Genomic DNA, 17714 nt, shown 5'->3' on the forward strand with positions numbered 1-17714 from the left:
TACTATGGGCCTGGAATATTTTGCGCACAATCTCCGGCTCCTAGCAAAAGTATAAGTATACTTGCGTGAGTCTATTGAGAAATGCCTAGACATGGTCCCGGCAGACCGACCCGGGATCAGCCGAAAAGCGATCACCTCAACCGACAACCACAACCAACTTATGGCCGCCCGTCTGAGCAGGCAATTCGTCTCTAAAACTGCCCGCATTTCGCGCTCCCTGCGGTCGAATGGCTCCCGCCGTTTAATGAGCGCCGACGCGGGTGCCCACCACGAGTACAAACCCGGCTCGGACCTGCCTTGGATTGTGTGTCGCGTTTCAAGCTTGACTCTTTGCTGACTTTTCCTACTTTAGCTTGGCGCCGCTGTTATCACCGTCCCGACGGTATGTGTAGAAAAAATCGAGGGAACACGGCGAAGCTAACGCTCTGGAAAGTTGGGGTATATCCTCAAGGACACGTTTGCTATCAAGGAGCGCATTGCCGCTGGCGACCACGGTCACGGGCACGGCCATGACGACTCGCACTCCCATTCCGAAAAGCACGAAGAGAAGCATGCGGAGCCGGTTGTGATGAAGGACGACGAGGGCAAGGAGGCGGATGTGACGAGCTCGGTCAAGGCAGCGGAGGTGCGTAAACCAGGCTCTTATTTATTTCGGGCACTAATTGCGTCGATTGCAGGCTGAAGATGCCCCCAAATCAGCTGGCGCGGTGGGTTGAATGTTGGGCCAGGTTATCAATGTACTTATTTTTTCGTTTAGTCGACGGAGGAGTCTTCGGACGCTGCGGTTAGTGCGCTTTGGCCACCCAGAAGTTGTTCTAATCATAACTACAGGCGGCCGAACCTCCAAAAGACGAAAAGGAAAAGGATGGGGAGAAAGAGGAGAGCAAATGAGGTATGCCCAGGTATGAGTGCGAATTCGATTAAGCGGTCTCAATGGTTGCTCAGACGGGCACACGAGCAATCTGCTGAAATCGTTGACGGAGGTAGAACTACCTGGCGTGTTTGAGTACAATTCATGGAACGCATTTCCCGTTGAAAAAATCGCCTTTTTCAGACGAAAGGTGGTGTTTGTTTATGTGAGCAGAGCGACCGATCAAGGCACGCGGCAGCCTTGCCTCTGACCACCACCCCCGACCGACCCACATCCCGTAGCCAACCCCCCCTCTCGTTTTTCAACCGAAATGGTGTGTTGATTCGCAGCTCTGACTGGCCTGTGTGCTGACCACCAGCGCTTATTAGTCCACCAACTGCAAGCGTCGCCTTATTCGAGACTTTAAGCGCCTTTCCACCGATCCTCCCGGCGGCATCTCTGGCAGCCCATGCCCCGACAACATCATGCTCTGGAACGCTGTCATCTTCGGGCCAGGTGTGTTGTGTTGTGTTGTGTTGACCCACTGAGAATAACTATTGCGATAAGCCGAGACCCCCTTTGAGGACGGCACCTTCAAACTAGTTCTAACCTTTGACGAGTCGTACCCGAACAAGCCCCCCCACGGTCAAATTCCTTTCGCGGATGTTCCACCCGAATGTGTACGCCAACGGCGAGCTGTGTCTCGACATCCTGCAGAACCGCTGGTCGCCCACCTATGACGTTGCCGCAATCCTCACCTCCATCCAGAGCCTCCTCCACGACCCCAACCCCAACAGCCCCGCCAACGCCGAGGCAGCACAGCTTTACCGCGAGAACATGAAGGAGTACGTCCGAAGGGTGAAGGCCACAGTCGAGGAGAGCTGGCTCGACCCCGACGACAAAATCGACGAGGAGTCAGAGTCCGAGGCCCAAGTCAGTGCGTCTTAATAATACTGTCAGTCCGTTTTCCGTGTCTGCTCCCAAACGCATTCTGACTCGCGCCACAGCTGTTTGTTGTAGTAATATATTTGTATTCATCTGGGTGGCTCGCGCATCGTCTCCGTCCTAAGTGCCATCTGTCGATAACCCTGGCCATCATCATTCTGTGGCTTGGAATAAGCAACCAACGTCATGCTTCTGGTCTTCGCCGTGGCCTGGCGGGCTACTACCTATCAGCGGGTTGCTTTTCAGTTCCAGATAGAGGTGGCCTTGAGGGTCTTTAAGTTGCTTGGCTGTTTGGTGTTGAGCTTGCAGCGGACCGATCAGTGTTCTTGAAAGTTGATTTCAGTCGCTCAACCCTGGCTGTTGTCGCTTGGTCAACCGAGCAGACGAAGAAGGGTGTGTGCAAGCCGTCCAGGAGTTGCGAGTCACGCTGAACTTGAATCTTCCAATTAATCTATGCCCTCTTTATAGCCTTGCGAATCGTGTAGTTATGAACAAGATCGGAGCAGCCTAAGGTGCCTCCAGGAACCTTATATTCGTTGACTTGTGAGCCGAACATTGTCATCGTCTGGACTTGAGGCAAACAAAGTGCAATGTTGAATTCCACTCAGAAAGCCTCCTAGTCGTGCTGAATCTTCGCTCGTGTCTTTGCAAACTCATGCATTTGTCGTGGTTCAAGTTGTCGAGCCTTGGAGCAGACCAAAAAAGCGTAACGTCGAATGCACTCTTGAATATAGATTGCCGATCGACTCTTGAAGCAAACGGTGTCTTTGGTCACAGCGCAATTTGTCGCAGTGGTGGGCTTGAGGCATACAGAGGGTTCCGGCGTTCTCTTCGAGGTGGTCGAATAAACTCTTGAGGCCATCTAGGTTCAGTCTTGCAGCCATGTTGATTCTTCCCACAGTCCTACACTATTGTACACTTCCTCCTTCCATCCAAGAAAAATCTGTCCCCGTTAGATGCGATAAATGAAAAAAAAATACGAAAAAAAAATCAGCAAGAGCGCGCTACTAGTCCTCTTGCAGGGCACGGGCCGCAGCGCCAGAGATGGTCTTCGCCTCGTCAAAGGCAGACATGATGGATATCGACCCGCCAGGCATCGAGTCCGCCTTGATACCACAAAGGGTGGCGAAAGCGATTTCGAATGCGAACCACTCGCTTTTCGAGTAAGCATACGAGGCCTTGATGCGCTCCTGTGCCTTCTCGTCGCCAAGGGAGCGGCAGTTGAGTGGTTGCGAGTAGATTGAATATGCCGCAGACACAATGGCTGTCCGCAGTTTCTTCTGCCCCGCCTTGTCCTCCTCGCCGCAAGGATCCGACTTGACGCTTGCAGTCTTCTTGTAGTGCTCGTAGGCGGCGTCCACTTGCGCGATGGCCTTCTTTAGATACATCGGAAATAGAGGTAGCTCAGGGTCATTTGTTTCAGCTTGCCTCTTGGCCACCTGATACGGCTCAAGCAGCGCCTTGTCGCGTTTGAATCCGGCATAGGCCGTATTGTGGGTCCCAGAAAGCTTCTCAAATTCCAAGAGGAACTGGTCGCCCTTTGCCTTGGCTGCCGCAGACCTGACAAACATGAGCAGTGCGAAGATATTCACGGTGGAACGAACATCTGCGAGCATATCTCATCCTTTCGGACTTCCTTCGGCTTGCCACCAAACTGCGCTCTATGCTTTTCGAAAACACCGGGGCGGAGCCGTAGCCCAGATTTTGCAGCATCCAAGAGGGTGTTCCCCCTATTTCCCGTCAGGCGCCATATAACAGATGACCTGGGACTTACATATGTGCCATCAGGATAGCGTTGGGATGGTCATAGCCAAACTGGAGGACAGCATTGTCGTGGAAAGTCGAGTACAGTCCGACCATCGTGTCGTGGATGCCCATCAACGACTCTTCCTGGTAGCGTTTCTGAGCTTCTTCAGGGCTCAATGAGGCGAGTTCGTCGAAGAAAGATTTTCCAGTCTTGACATCTTTCTCGAAATATTGCTCCACAAAGTTGGGGGGTGGCTGGACCAAAGGTTTATTCTCGAATTTCTCCAGAAGCTCTGCCGCCCAGCACATGATGACGGTGTCTAATTACGATTAGCCAGGGTCGTTGTGGGATGTGTGTTCAAACCTCCATCATAGTCTGCCCATGTACTTAGGAAACAGCCTTGTAATACAAAAAAGAGTAAACTCACCACCGCCACTCAGGTCTGAAAGCAAACTACGCTCTCCATGGATAGAAGCAAGCATGACATCGGTGAAGCCATGGAGCTGGGGGATATCAACTGCTGTAACCTAAAACCAGTGAGAATTCATGCCGGCGGAGGCCAAAATCAAGCATGAAGACAGACCAGCTGCATGTCAGATGATGTGCGAATGGGGTATCTATGTTCTCTGATTAGCCTGCTTGAGTTGGTGGTATGTTAACCCCACTCACCGCCCAATCAGAACAGGCCCAGTTAGAACGGTAAATTGAACCTGAGTCTTGGGGTCCCTGAATGGCTTCGAAGATTCGAAATAAACTTGTCGGGGCTTCAGAAGGCCAGTAGGATCTGTTAGAATCAGCACGAGATGTTGTTACTAGAGTGAGACGACACACCAGTTCCAGCAAAACTACTCGCCCCGGTCGATTCTGGGAGGGAAATACGGTGTTTTTCGCTCGCCGAATTGATCTCCATTTTGCCGACGAACTTGAGCTTGTCGTTAAGATAAGCACAGTGTCTGGGATGGAAGCCAGCTTGGAGCAGCTGAACGACGCGCTCATGCAGGCCAAGAGCGCCTCCAGCTTCATCGAGTCCAGCACGTGATTCGCCATCAACCTCCATCTCATCTTCTTCTTCGTTCTCTGGCGATTCGACCTCCCGATCCCTGAGACCGAGTACCCGGCTTTGACTTCCAGCCACTCGTTGAGCACGTGAGTTGACAACACTACCCAGCTTGTCGACGGCACGCCATAGCTGGACCATATCACCCAACCCAGACTCGTCGTCTTTGTTCCACTGAAGCAATGGCGCAACCGACTCAGTCAAGCCATCGACCAAAAGCTTCACAATAGTTTCTGTCGGCACTCCGTCTGCGGAGAGACACAAAACGCTCTGTTCAGAGAGCTCGAATCGCGAATCGGTTTGCGGAGGATGGGAGACCTTCAAAAGATCGAAAATACGATGTTCGCGAGTTTCGCCTTCGTCCGGATGGTACTTGATTTTGCATTGCGACTCCCGAATCCAAATTTTGGGCTCGTTACCCACATCTACGTCGGTAGGGTGAAGCAACCACGTCCCCTTTGCCCCACCAATTCTTCCTTGCACCATCGTGGGCATTTTATCATAGCCAACAGCTTCTTTGATCGCAAGGGCGGCTGCACGATTTAGAAAGCCGCAGCCGTCTGTCATTACTGGATCTTGCGGTTAGCCAAAGATCATTGAATTTGAATGAGACATACTTTGCTCCGACGACGCCTTTTGGTTAGGATCGTGTCCGTCCGCAAACCTATCCGAGATGTACATGATGTTCTCTGGTTTGAACTCGAGAACTGGCTTCGACGTTGAAAATCCGAGGCCATATCGTGACAAGTATTTGGCAAATGCCTGCAGGTCCCTTAGCCAATCGTAAGCGAAGTTGTCGCATGACACACCTGGTCGGCATTATACTCTATTGGATTATGTCGGCGCATGAACTCCAAAAGAGACATTCGTTGGTCGTCCCCAAAGTAGGGCAACGGTTCTCTGAGCCAGTTTATATCCGTCTGGAATAGATAGACAGCGGTAGCATCTTTCACCGGAAGGGCGACATAGACACGTCCATTGAGAATAAACCTTTGACTTAAAAATGCACGCAGTTGGGCAGGTTCGTCCCGGACGAGTTGGTTGGGAATTGACAGGTGCAGGAGGCCAGTTGATCCAAGGATCCGTAAGAATCGATATGATCGTCCTTTGGTGGGCTTTTCCAAGACGATTTTGTAGTCACCTGAATCAAGTTTGCGGAGACGGAGGTGGAATGTCACCTGCCCTCCATGCCATTTGTCTCCGTCTAATAAGCCTAACCCGCCACCTCGTCGTTCTAGGAGCGCCTTTTGCTCCCTATCCAACTCTGACCTATTCTCTCAATTAGAATGCTGGAGAGTGGAAAGAGTTCAACCCACCATAGCTCTACAGCTTTTTTGTTCGGCCTCTTGGACTTTCCTTTACCAAGTAACTGGCGAAGATGAGGGGCTGTATCGAGATTCGAGCCATGGAGGGTCGTCCGTTTCGTACGATCCTGTGCAAGTTGCTTGAGGTCCTGGATGGTCCAACGTGGGCGGCTTGTGAGTAACTCTCTGACAATTTCCCATTGTGTACCAAGCGGGACCCCAACCGAGTCGAACAGTTGTTGTAAATCGTCGTCGTGGAAAATGACATGCTCTTGGAGAGAAGTGCCATGTTCGCCCAGAATGCTCTTCGGGATGAAGGCTGGCTCGGCCTCGTCTAATTTTCGGGATTTCGATGGAGACGGCGACACTGCCTGAATATCGGCAGCGCGTTTTCTCGGAGAGTTACCCGCAGACGACAAACTCGTCGCAGAAGTCTTTCGAGAAAGATTCTCGAAAAAAAATGAATCCACGGAGTCGAGCGAGGAGACTGTTCCACTTTTGCGAAGGGCATTACCGACTATGAGAGGGCCGGTAAGCTCCTATGATTTTCAAGATGGACTGCTGCACACCTTCCAAGTCTGAGTGGCTGCCTCGAGGCTACTCACGCGATCAGTTCCCGTATATGCATGATCGAAGATGCAAACCTTGACAGGCCCGAAGTCGGGAGCGGGGATTGCTGTCGATCCTTTTTCAATAATGGATGCCAATAAAGCGACAAAACCCACGCACGGCGTTTGAAGGTGGCCTCGTCTTCTTCTTCCTCTGAGGATAGCTCAATGCCCTCCATTGGCTGGGAAAGGGCAACTTCTGTTCTGGGCGTGGCTAGTTTAGTAGGCGATTCGTCGTTTCTCAAGATCCTATCGTGGCTGGGGTCGATAGTGGGCGCTAATGTCTTTCAGCCCTTGGAACACTTTCTGAAGGCGGATTACAGACTGTCAGTCCTCGCGACACGATATCGCTCTGGTGTTTTCTTGCGAGGTGATTTTTCTACTTCCACCTCGTATTCCTCCCAGAACTCTGGCCCGCAGCCATCGAGGTCATTGTCCTAAAGAGTTCAGTCTGGTGTTATGCGACGATATCGAGCCATACATAGTCGAATTCTGACATGACGAGCGGGATATATTATGGTGCGAAGCACTTAGGGACGGAACGCAGCGCGTAGGCGCTTGTGCTCTGGGAGAGCTGGCGAGATGGTTGGAAGGAGGTAAAATGAACGACAGCATTGCACGTGATGGTAATTAATTTTTTCCCACGTTGTTTCAGCCTCGAATTTTGAGTTGACTGTAATCTGGCTCACAGGAACTTGACAGATATGTCGTTGCTCAGCCATTTATGTTGAGTGGATCAGGATGGTCTTCAAGCTTCAAGAATTAAGGACAGGCTTGAAGTTAGAACAAAAATACAGATTTGCCGCGGTGTCGTACAGTGGTTCAATGTTCAGTAGTTGCTCAATACATCTCCAAGCTCATTCCGTCGTTAATCTCGTAGTCGGAGAGCGTTATATGGTCTTTATAGATGGTGTACCTATGTCTGCTCAGCTTATCTGGCGGGAAGAAATGTTTCGCAGGCGCACCATTTCTTCAGCTGGATCTTGGTGTGGTCTGTCCCAGTTTGGGCAGCGATGAGCTTCTTCAAATCGCCGACCGTGTCGTCTGGGCTGCACTTGACGCGAACTAGGACACCGAAATCGAGTCAGAGCGGCCTTTCCCAAAGGTAAACACCGACCTTTCCGGCCCAGACGATCGTTAGCGATAACCTGGCCAGACAGGGTTGAGCGATGGCACAGACATGAGGTATAGACAAGCAGACCTCAATGAGTGGCATCTCGAAAAAGATTCACCAAGTGGACGAAAGACAAGAACGATGTTACAGCGGGTCACGCCGCGGCCAGTCATGCAGAAAGAGACAGAAGTACATCGAAAATACTGTAGCGTTGCACGACCCGAGCATTACCGCTTGCCCTTTGTTCGCTTTCCTTTGCCTCGTGCAGTCTCCCGACCCAAGGCAACACCACCCCGACCTTTACTCGCAAATCTGACCGCTTTACGCTCATTCAACACCTTCTCTTCCTTTGGACCCTCTCTCCTCACTTTCTTCGCGTCGCTGTCCATTCTGGACAGTAGTGCCAACGACGTGGCCTTTTCTGCTTCGAGAGACTTTTCTGTTGGTTCAAACTGCTCACGATGATCAGTTTCCGTCGCATTATCTGAATCATTTTGGCGTACCTTTCGTTTGACGCCACGCATTTTCTTTTCACCTTCAAGCTTCTTGTCGAATTTGCCCATACTAGCTGTGCTAATCCGCGATGACGCCAATGTTTTCTCGATCTCCGCTTTTCGTGGATTCGTAGCGCCCTGCCCACGAGACACATTAGCAAGCCGTTGTTTTTCGTTTTTCGTGACCCGTGCTTTGCGCTCATCGCGAGCGGCCTTGCGGGGATCGAAATCAACATCTTGCAAGAAAGATTCAGTCTGAATCCAAAAAGTAGTGGGAGTAGGTTTAGCATACCAGCATTAGCAGGGACTTCTGTAATCCATTGCTCCTCCACCTGCTTGTTCTTCCCGTCCCGGCCCCAACGATTCACCCAATCCTGCCTCTCTTCGTCCCATACTCGTTTATCGCGAGTTCGATGCTGGATACCCTTCGCCTTAGCAAACTGCTCCCACTTTGTCAAAGGTTTCGGTTTGGGTAAAGGCTTCGCCCGAGGGATGGCGGTGGTTGGTGGTGGAAGTTGAGCGAGGGGACCTTCGTCTGACCGTTGAGTAGGTAATGAGAATAAGGACCCAAGCAGTGCTTGAACGCCATCTCGGGCAAGTGACTGGAGATGTTCTTCGAGATTTGAGGCGTATGACTCCTCGTCGATAGGGTTGAGGTCTGATACTAGCAGAAGACCGGGATCGACTTCAAGAGGCGTTTCTTTTTCGACAGTGATGGATTGGCTGGGAATACCTTTAGTTATTGGTACGCATAGAGTGTGTGCCTCACTATTTCGCTGTATTAGAAGCGAGGATATTGGAGACGTCCATGCTGCGATATTTTGCGGAGTGAGACCGCCGACAAAATGGTCGTGCCTGTCCAGTGAAGGACTGTGAAGGATTCCAAAATTTCCGTGACGTGACAGAGGTGTGACTCGTCTGAATGGATGCTACTGCCACCCAAAAGCTCTCTGAGGTGCTTGCGACCTTTGCAGGGGGAGACAAAGCAAAAGAAGAACAACTGAAGAAGAAGATTGCCGAGCTGCTGAAGAACGGGCAGGGAAACGCGGACGCCATCATTGCGAGACTTCAACAAGGTCTTTTGCAAGCAAAGCAAGGCGGCACACCAAAAATCGCGGATGATGTGCCACACCCAGGAATGAAGTCTACCATGGACGAGAGTCCCTTTCTGAGCTCTTCAACCACGGCCGCTGAGGCTTATCCAATCAGCCAAACACTGTCGATCTCGAACCCTCCTCCCGTTGCTTATGCTTCTTCTCGACCAACTCTCACGGGTGGACATGCAATGGGACGTGTAGCGGGCACGCCTGTGCAATACGCTCGAGAGGAGCCACTCCCAATCACGTTCACAACTGATCATCGGACCGCTCAACAACCGCGTAAAAACACGCCTGGAGACTTGAGCATGAGGCGTACAATCCACGACCTCGTGGCCAGCGTGGACCCCAATGTGAAGATCGAGTCAGACGTCGAGGATGTGTGTGTGTCTATTTCCGGAACGTGACTAGCTCTAACAGCTCCGATAGCTGCTGCTGAATATTGCCGACGAATTCATCGACTCAGTAACGAATTTCGCGTGTAGACTTGCCAAACACCGTGGAGGAGAGACGCTAGAGGTCCGAGATCTTCAACTTCACCTAGGTTCGTGCGTTGTCCAACTCACCATTCAGTTACCCATGGAGCACTACAGAACGAAACCATAATATCCGAATACCCGGCTTTGCAGCTGACGACACCCGTATATCTCTTTCCCAATCTTCAATCACGCCTGCCGCTGCACCCACCGCCGCCCCCAAGAAGACAGCTCAAGGCACTCACATGACGCTTCGAAGCCAACGACTTGCCCAAGTCCAACAGGCAAAGAGGGAGGGGAAGCTGATGTGATGAAACTCTGGCGCATTGTGTTTGTACTCTTACATTGTCTTGTAACGCTCTTGTAGAATGACCCAAATGCCTGTGCAAGCCTGTCAGAAAGCGACAGAGATGATCACCCAGAAAAAAAGTCAGGGAGTTGTTTGGGATTGCTTTGGAATCCACAAGAGACTCGAGTCTCATTCGGAAGCGGAGCTGATGTTCATCACTGTGGGGTGTGGTCGCAACGCTCACCTCGCAAGTGGTGGTGGTGGTGGTGGGTAGAGAACAAGTCCATGGTTCAGTCTCACGCCGAGCTGTTGTTCTCCCAATCTCTTCCCCACACCATGTTTGCGGATTTGACCGCCGGCGATTCCCTGAATTGACTGATCAACTACAGTGATGCCTATAGATAAGTACGAAAAATTATGTCTCCATCACAGTTGTGGTCGATGCTCTTCCTCCATAGAACCTAACGAACCTCGTGAGTACCAGGAAAAACTCAACTCGAGAATCCACACATCAGGTATGGGCCTGTTGGAAGAGACGTCTTCAAGTTGTCCCCGTCATAAAACACAGGTCTCTATGACCACTCGATATACCGCAACATCGACCATACCATCGCCACCTCGCAATCTGGCACGTGTCCGTTGGAGGTGACCGAAACTTCGGCCATGAGAACCAAGACGATACTGGTGTTTGGTTGTGTTTACATCGTACTTGCATCGAACGGATATCGCAAAGATATCATCCAACGGCCTTGGCCTTCGAAAATTTAATTCTCCCGATCTCCGGTGGCATACAGCAAAAACAGCTCGTGCTTATGTTTGCGCTGAGGGTGCATAGCGCGCAATGTTTCGCGGAGGCTCATGTTGGTGTTGCCCTCCAGCGCCGTCCAGTGCATGATCAGCAGCGCGGCAACAACCATTATGTATTCAGCAATTATCGCAGGTCAGGACCGGCGTCTTTCGCTGGAAAATACTTGTTGTTTTTAACTGTTTATTTCACCAGGAAATGGGATCTGCGACCGACTGTTCATTTGCAGCACACTTTGCTGGCCAAATTCCTGCAGTTGGAGCCAGTGAAACCTCCGCTGGAGCCAGTAGACAGCTGTACCTAGGCCGCTGCGGGCCGTGTTTCGTTGCGGATGCAACCAAGACATGAATTTTTGGCCGCGGCAGAGTATAAGAAGGGCATGATCTCTTTCGTAGAAGTTTAGGCTCTTCGGAATCCTTCACACACGACTATCAGCACTTGCCGGTCAACTGCAATGTCTTCAACTACCGCCGTTATTTCAGCTCTACGGAACGCTCCCCCGGTCCCAGGCGCCTTTACTCATGCTCGTCGTCGGATGAAGAATGACTCTTATCCCCGAGGCAGGGCTTGCTACCCTCACGCTCCCTTGTCGTGGGCCTTGGGCTTAATTCCTTCATTCTGGAAGACCAAACGCGTGTTTCAAAGATAGCATACCACTATCGGACAGTGTATTTGGAAACTAACGCTAAGTGCTTTTGCGTTTGTATGCAAGAAGCGACCGACTGACTCAAAGCTCTTTGAAGGGTTCTCATCAACCTCAACACTTTTTGGTGACGACGGGGCAAAGCAGCGGGTAATCCCCTGACGCTTACCTGGCCAGAGACTCGACCAAAAGGGAGAGCGGTGACGAACTTCCACACTCGTAGCATTCCTCGCGGCGCGTCGTGGGCACTACGATTTCAATAGATCTTTGGTCATGGCGCGTCTGCAGGTGGATTATGAGTGTGGTTGCTCGGGCGGACCGTACAAGTCTATTGAATGCTCCTGGTGGAGGAGAATCGGAAAGCTATCTTCTCAAAGATTCATACGACAGTATGCAATCGAGTTGCTCTGGCTGGCTGATTTGGCCGATGAAGCTACTTTTGAGTCTCTGGGATCCAATGCGGCGGCGGTGACGGTGAGCCTGTGGGGAGAACCCGTTCTGATCCTTCTCCGTAATCTCGCAAGACGACGCGTCCCCTTGTTGCGGGTTGCGGGCTTCTCACTAAGCACGCGTCAACCCTATGTAGACTGTACCGTGACTTTATAAAGTGTTTACTTTGTTGTCAAAAATGATGCCCATATACTCTGCCGCATCAGAAAGTCTCAAAAAAACTCCCACAATTCTGACTTTGATTTGCCCCATGCCCTATGACAACATTCTGAAGCATTCTGCTCGTCGTATAGTTCTTCCGCAGCTCTGACGGGCTCAAGCGGCCAAAGCGGAACTCTGGTGCAACACCAAATCTGGTGTCAAGAACTTCCTCTTACGTGGACTGGCGCTTTTCCAGACTTGGACAGTCCAGCTCCTTTTGAGTATTAACGAATGGCATGCTAGCGGAACTAGAGCTCACGACAGTTCTTCTTGTGGTCACCAGCCATGTCTGCTTTGCTTCCATCCAAGGAGATGAGGTTTGTGCTATCATCAAACCGAGTGTACTTTCAGACTCAGAGTCATTCTCCTCAGAACGCTTGTTGAAGCAGCCAGGCGCGCTATCTCAGAACACGGAGCGCCACTTCAAGAAAAAATTATGGCATACAGTACCGGCCCTATGCCTCACTGGACCTCCGACGTCGCTATGGGTCAAAGCGCACTGAGTGCTTCGATTTTGAATGGGGTTGGCGAAAACATCCCAAGACATCTGCTCAACGAGCCAAACGTGCTACAAGTAAGTAAAATTTCTTCTACACCGATGGGTTTAACTTAGTCTTCATGAACACAGCGATTTGCCTCCAAGTTGCAATTTACAGTGGCCGAATGGGCCTATTCACTGTTCGACGAAGGACAAGGTCGGGTCAACATACTTGCTGCTGTAATCGGTCGAGAAATAGCAGAGGGAGACAGTGTCTGGAACGATTTTTCGGTCGAGATGTTTGCAGATATCAAAACAGCATATACCCCAGAGTACGTCGCGTCGTGTGTTTGGTCGCATTATTTTGCCCAACAGCCCACAGAAATCTTCCACAGCGCCGAGCTCCATCCCCTCCGGCCCTTGCAGACGATCGCGTGAGACTTGCGACCAGAATGCTAACTTGACACTCGTCCTATAAATTTAATTTTCATTTCTGTGACTTTCCGTGTGACACCACTTCCTCTGAACCACCACAATCTCGCCAGTCAGCATTCTTCCTTCTTTGGATTTGTCTAGTCTACATCAGCATTTGCTCTTTTCTATCTCGCCGTCCACTTCCAACTCAACCCTGCCTGTCCCCGTCATGCCTACTGGAACCGGCAATATCAACCACCTCTTCGTGCTTGTCGCCACTCGGCTCGAGCTTCAACCAGGGACTGTCTCACCTTCAACGAGTCAATTCAAACGCTCCTTACCGCGTACCGAGCAAGAAGTCCGAAACGACATTGCTATGGCCGACGTTACACTCTCCATGGTCGCCTCTCGGATAGTTTACCTCGAATACCGCCAACACCCTGGCCCGGAAGCCGACGCAAGTTTTATTCCTCATTTTGCTTGTCCTGGCACCAATAGTGTACTAGATGGTCATCAAAAGCTTGCTTGCAGATACGATCTTGCTGGAAATCATCAAAGCATACTTCTGCACTGCGTGGTGGGACTCGACGAATCCAACAACGACCAGTCGGCTTATGGTGGAATCGTTCAAAATTGCGATCACGACAGCGCTTCGAGGTTTGACTCTTGAAGATCGGATGGACAAATGCCTCAAGATCATCGGGCCCCCGTTCAGAACTCTTGTCCGCCATGCTCTAGCCTATAGGTACCGTGCCGTTGGTCTTCTGCATTAATTTGTCACACTTAAGATTTCTTGTAGCTGGCGTCCGCAACATGATGAGGAATCAAGCGGTATATCGGTCGGGACTATTCCTAGTGTGTCTAAGCGCAAAGGTGGGCACCCTCGTATCCCAGGAATCACCCTGAATCTTGATCACCTACAGCTCCTCTGGGGAATATCACTAACCAGGAAACCCTGCCGCCGACGAAGAAAAGACGACTAGACAAGGTGGAGTCGGGGTCAGAGTCAGAGTCAGAGTCAGAGTCATCGGAAGTGGAAACGGAAGCGAAAAAAGAATAACCCATCCTAGACGAGCCTCCCGCATGTACAACCTACACCCAATCTGAATAACACTCGCAGTCAATAACTCGCAGCGTGATCGGCTTGGGTCCGATTTGACCGAAGTCCCGTGACATCAAGTCAACCCGAACTCTCCTTGGCGATGAGCTGTTGACCATTGCTTCTCCTTCACCATGCTTGCTGCAGTTCAGCAGGACGCCGACTCGTTCGTATTTTCTTTCTTGTTCTGTCAGTCGTGGTTCATGTTTGTTCTTACATAGCGATTTTCGTACCACGAATGGCGAAATCCTCTCTGAGATCGTTTGCAAAACTCTTCAAGACCGCTCGGAGCCACTGTTTCGTGATATCAAGGCGTACTCAACTGGTCCCCTGCCATTTCACCACATGGATGTGGAGTTAGGACGAGCCACTCTAGCGAGATATCACCAAAACTCTGCATGATATTCTCCCTTGAGACGCTTTGAGACGTAATCGAAGTCCCCGAGACGCTGAAGGTATTGGATTAATTTGCCTCAAGGAGGGACCCTCACTTGTCATGTAGCATTGCGCAGCCAGAGTGCAGGATATTCTCGCGCATTGGGCACGTGAGTTGTTCGAGAATGGAACAGGCCGAAAAAATATTTTGGCGGGGTTCATCGGCTCCAGAGAGGACAAGTCTACATGGGAGAGTTCAGGACAATACTGGTTAGTCGTATCGAAAGCGCAGAGTTCGTCTCCCCTCAGTATGCTCTCAAGTCCATTGGCCTTCCCATTCTTCTCACCACCAAATCCATAGATCTCCATTTCCTGGTCATCTTAGCGACAACGACGAGCGTTTGGTTCTGATGCGTCGCATGCTTGGGCCTGGAGCCACGGATTCGGCTAGTTGACTCATATAATCCTGAAGATTTATATTTGAACCCTTGGGCCCGGGATGAAGATTACTTCTATTCACCGGCAATAAAAGAATGGTCAACCTGGATTTGATTTGGAGGTGGTTTTGACGTCGACCACTGGCAGGAACATGCTTTCCCGCTGCAGACTGACTGACAGCCTCGTGCTTTTCATTCAAGTGCCCTCCTCGAGACCTAATTTGGACGCGGTCGACACATAAAAGGCGTCGCGAATGAACGGAGAAGCTCCAGCCCTCCCAGCCCTAATCATCGATGCCCCGATTCTGGCGACGCCTTCAAACCACAATGGCTAAAACGCCTATGGCCCGAGTCTGGGGTAAGGGCTACCACCATGAATTCCTTGTTGTTAGAGCGCCGCGAGAGCGATACAGCGACCAAATTGCGCTTGTCTGGCATCAAGACTCGTTTCGCGTTATTTCAATCCGCGGGGCTATGCAGAAAGAAATTGCGCAGACGTCGTTGCTGGGGCGGATGATTACGTCAAGTTCGTTGACCTGGGACCAACTGGAGACGTTGGCGGCCGAATGCTCTAAGAAGCTCGACAGCTATTCATACGCCAGTGAACAGTCAATTATACGATCTGAAACGGCGAAATACCAAAAAATAGGGCGTAAAGCTCTTTGTACGCCTCCGCGCACAGACGAAAGAGCGGAGCGGAGACGATCCAGCGCTTGTTGCTGTCTATCTGGTCGAGGTGGTCACTCAGCATGAAACACTTCTCTACGACGATGAAGAGCCCCGCCTACCACCAGGATATCTTGCGTATGGGTTGAAGCCACACTTCTAATAGTTACTGACGATGATACCCTCAGGTTTGCGTCTAGTCGGATTGCTTAGACAATTGTGTACAAACAGTTAATTCGAGACACATAATACGTCATCCCACTCCGAGACGGCAAAATTATGTTTTAGGCCAACATCGCTCAGTGAGACTGAGACTGGCAATGAGACTAATAGGACCATTCAATTAAAGCCATGGTTGATGTTGAATAAGTCAAGCAAGATGTATTCGTTGCAGCTTGTTGTGGTCGAAGTTGAGATTTGTCGTGAATCAATCAGTGACAGTCACGCTTCGTCACTTGTTTAACCTCTCGTCGGCTGGAAAACCTCTCTACTTACCTTAGGCTCCTCGTCAACCTCTCTGTCATTCCGACCATATTCCGTGAGTGACGCGGCGCCCCGCGCCTTTGCCTACTTGCCGTCTCAGACTCAGACTTGGACTCCATCCGCCCTCGGCTCCACCAGCTCAAAGTCTCCACAGATGGCCCCGACTTTGGTATAAATAGCTGGCTCTCTGTACTATGGAAAACATCCTCCTCTGCATCCTACGAAGCAGCTCAAGTTACTTTCACGACCCCAATAACGACTAACGAACAAAAACAAAAATGCACGCTTCGAACACCGCATCGTTCTTCGCCCTCGCGACCGCTTTCTTTGCGTCTACTATTCCGGTATCCGGTATGCCTAAGTATGCTTTATTTGTCTCCCCATAATATATGCGGTATCTAATGTTTTCTACTCAGGCGGGCTCCGTCTTGCTTCCCTGGAAGCTATTACAACTACACGATTACTGTCGGCGGCGGCTGCACTACTTGCGAGCCTGGAAACTACTGTGCTGGTTATGGAGCCAGTAAGCAGCAGTGCGATAGCGGCACATATCAGCCAGGTAAGTAGTACTCCAATTATTACTTCCCTTCCCTTATTTATGCCCTCTTTTTTCCAGCCTCTGGTCAGGTGTCGTGCATTCCGGCTACCAACGGAAGCTACGTTGCGAACCGTGGATCGACTTCCCAGCTCCCGTGCGCCGCTGGGAGCTACCAGCCATGTTCGTTATCTTATCTTGATTATCTAATGATCAATTTCTCATCTTTGGTGCAGTAGCCGGCAAAAGCTTCTGTTATGGTGCTCCGTCGGGGCGGTTCGCCGGCCAGCCAGGAATGAGGGGAGTCTGTGGAGCATGCTGCGGGTGGTCCACTGGTCAGGCCAACTACAACGCTTTCGTGTACAAATGCCCCAGCTCGGCGCCTTTTTCTGGTCGCGCCGGAGGCTCTGGATGTGTCGCCACTCGCCAGGGATGTGACCCCGTCGCTAGCTGCGTGCAGGCGTCTAATGGGGCGTGCCGTGAGTCAGATCAAACCTTTTGTGAACCTTGAACTGACCAGATACCCAGCTGACATGTCATTCGACTTTGTTCAACCCCCTCCGGCGTACCCGTCATCGAGCGTTTCCCAATCTGCCTCTGCTTCAAGCCAGTCTGCGAGCCCATCCCGCTCCGCATCATCGTCCGGCTCGGTTTCCATGCCATCACTCTCGGTGTCCCGCCTGCCCTCCGGATCGGTTTCGCTCCCATCAGGGTCAATTTCGGTGCCGCCAGTTTCGTTGCCCTCTGGTTCGGTGGTCTTGCCTTCCAGCTCGGTCCCCCGACCGTCTGGTTCAGGCTTGCTTCCCTCTGCCTCGGTTGTTTTACCTTCTGGATCGGTTTCGCTGCCTTCTGGCTCAATTGCTCTGCCTTCCGGATCGATAGTGTCATCGCGCTCGATTGTGCCGTCTGGCTCGGTCGTGCTGCCATCTGGGTCAGTCTCGGTATCATCCATATCATTGGCATTGCCCTCCAACTCGGTGTCTTTGCCATCTGGCTCGGTTGTGCTTCCGTCTAGCTCAATTGTGCTTCCGTCTGGGTCGACAGTGCCCTCCGGGTCGGTTTCCCTACCATCCGGGTCGGTTGCATTACCCTCTGGCTCAATTTCGCTGCCATCACTCTCGGTGTCCCTCAGCATTGTACCATCGTC

At 51.3% G+C, this 17714-nt stretch overlaps 8 protein-coding genes across 8 annotated transcripts; 4 read left to right on the forward strand and 4 right to left on the reverse strand.

Annotated features, from left to right (window-relative positions):
* Window positions 1–154: 154 nt before the first annotated feature.
* MIND_01087400 (Ubiquitin-conjugating enzyme) lies at window positions 155–891 on the forward strand (the record flags this gene model as incomplete). The annotated part of the gene is made up of 6 exons (XM_037367445.1): window positions 155–304; window positions 353–382; window positions 434–625; window positions 678–707; window positions 758–784; window positions 832–891. The coding sequence occupies exons 1-6, from the start codon at window positions 161–163 to the stop codon at window positions 889–891; spliced, it is 483 nt and encodes a 160-aa protein (XP_037216839.1). The 5' UTR covers window positions 155–160.
* A 290-nt stretch (window positions 892–1181) lies between these two features.
* Window positions 1182–1798, forward strand: MIND_01087500 (Ubiquitin-conjugating enzyme; the record flags this gene model as incomplete). The annotated part of the gene is made up of 4 exons (XM_037367446.1): window positions 1182–1184; window positions 1240–1366; window positions 1418–1530; window positions 1568–1798. 4 exons carry the CDS (start codon window positions 1182–1184, stop codon window positions 1796–1798), a joined length of 474 nt encoding a protein of 157 aa, XP_037216840.1.
* A 1004-nt stretch (window positions 1799–2802) lies between these two features.
* MIND_01087600 (RNA-dependent RNA polymerase) lies at window positions 2803–7010 on the reverse strand (the record flags this gene model as incomplete). Its single annotated transcript, XM_037367447.1, has 16 exons — window positions 2803–3355; window positions 3400–3525; window positions 3570–3861; window positions 3906–3917; window positions 3970–4069; window positions 4126–4159; window positions 4212–4326; window positions 4374–5168; window positions 5217–5361; window positions 5409–5868; window positions 5916–6420; window positions 6473–6500; window positions 6548–6579; window positions 6633–6788; window positions 6837–6948; window positions 6993–7010. 16 exons carry the CDS (start codon window positions 7008–7010, stop codon window positions 2803–2805), a joined length of 3483 nt encoding a protein of 1160 aa, XP_037216841.1.
* A 341-nt stretch (window positions 7011–7351) lies between these two features.
* MIND_01087700 (Ribosome biogenesis regulatory protein) lies at window positions 7352–7727 on the reverse strand (the record flags this gene model as incomplete). The annotated part of the gene is made up of 3 exons (XM_037367448.1): window positions 7352–7427; window positions 7477–7576; window positions 7625–7727. The coding sequence occupies 3 exons, from the start codon at window positions 7725–7727 to the stop codon at window positions 7352–7354; spliced, it is 279 nt and encodes a 92-aa protein (XP_037216842.1).
* Window positions 7728–7852: 125 nt separating this feature from the next.
* MIND_01087800 (Ribosome biogenesis regulatory protein) lies at window positions 7853–8929 on the reverse strand (the record flags this gene model as incomplete). Its single annotated transcript, XM_037367449.1, has 4 exons — window positions 7853–8077; window positions 8129–8355; window positions 8412–8842; window positions 8889–8929. 4 exons carry the CDS (start codon window positions 8927–8929, stop codon window positions 7853–7855), a joined length of 924 nt encoding a protein of 307 aa, XP_037216843.1.
* A 112-nt stretch (window positions 8930–9041) lies between these two features.
* On the forward strand, window positions 9042–10003 carry MIND_01087900 (Transcription initiation factor TFIID subunit 12; the record flags this gene model as incomplete). The annotated part of the gene is made up of 3 exons (XM_037367450.1): window positions 9042–9596; window positions 9646–9760; window positions 9810–10003. The coding sequence occupies 3 exons, from the start codon at window positions 9042–9044 to the stop codon at window positions 10001–10003; spliced, it is 864 nt and encodes a 287-aa protein (XP_037216844.1).
* A 2362-nt stretch (window positions 10004–12365) lies between these two features.
* Window positions 12366–12996, forward strand: MIND_01088000 (uncharacterized protein; the record flags this gene model as incomplete). Its single annotated transcript, XM_037367451.1, has 3 exons — window positions 12366–12397; window positions 12453–12654; window positions 12709–12996. The coding sequence occupies 3 exons, from the start codon at window positions 12366–12368 to the stop codon at window positions 12994–12996; spliced, it is 522 nt and encodes a 173-aa protein (XP_037216845.1).
* Window positions 12997–17117: 4121 nt separating this feature from the next.
* On the reverse strand, window positions 17118–17702 carry MIND_01088200 (uncharacterized protein; the record flags this gene model as incomplete). Its single annotated transcript, XM_037367452.1, has 1 exon — window positions 17118–17702. One exon carries the CDS (start codon window positions 17700–17702, stop codon window positions 17118–17120), a length of 585 nt encoding a protein of 194 aa, XP_037216846.1.
* Between the last annotated feature and the right edge of the window lie 12 nt (window positions 17703–17714).

The sequence above is a fragment of the Mycena indigotica genome (genome assembly GCF_014461135.1).
Source record: "Mycena indigotica strain 171206Taipei chromosome Unknown Mind.scaff0009, whole genome shotgun sequence".
Taxonomy (NCBI): domain Eukaryota; kingdom Fungi; phylum Basidiomycota; class Agaricomycetes; order Agaricales; family Mycenaceae; genus Mycena; species Mycena indigotica.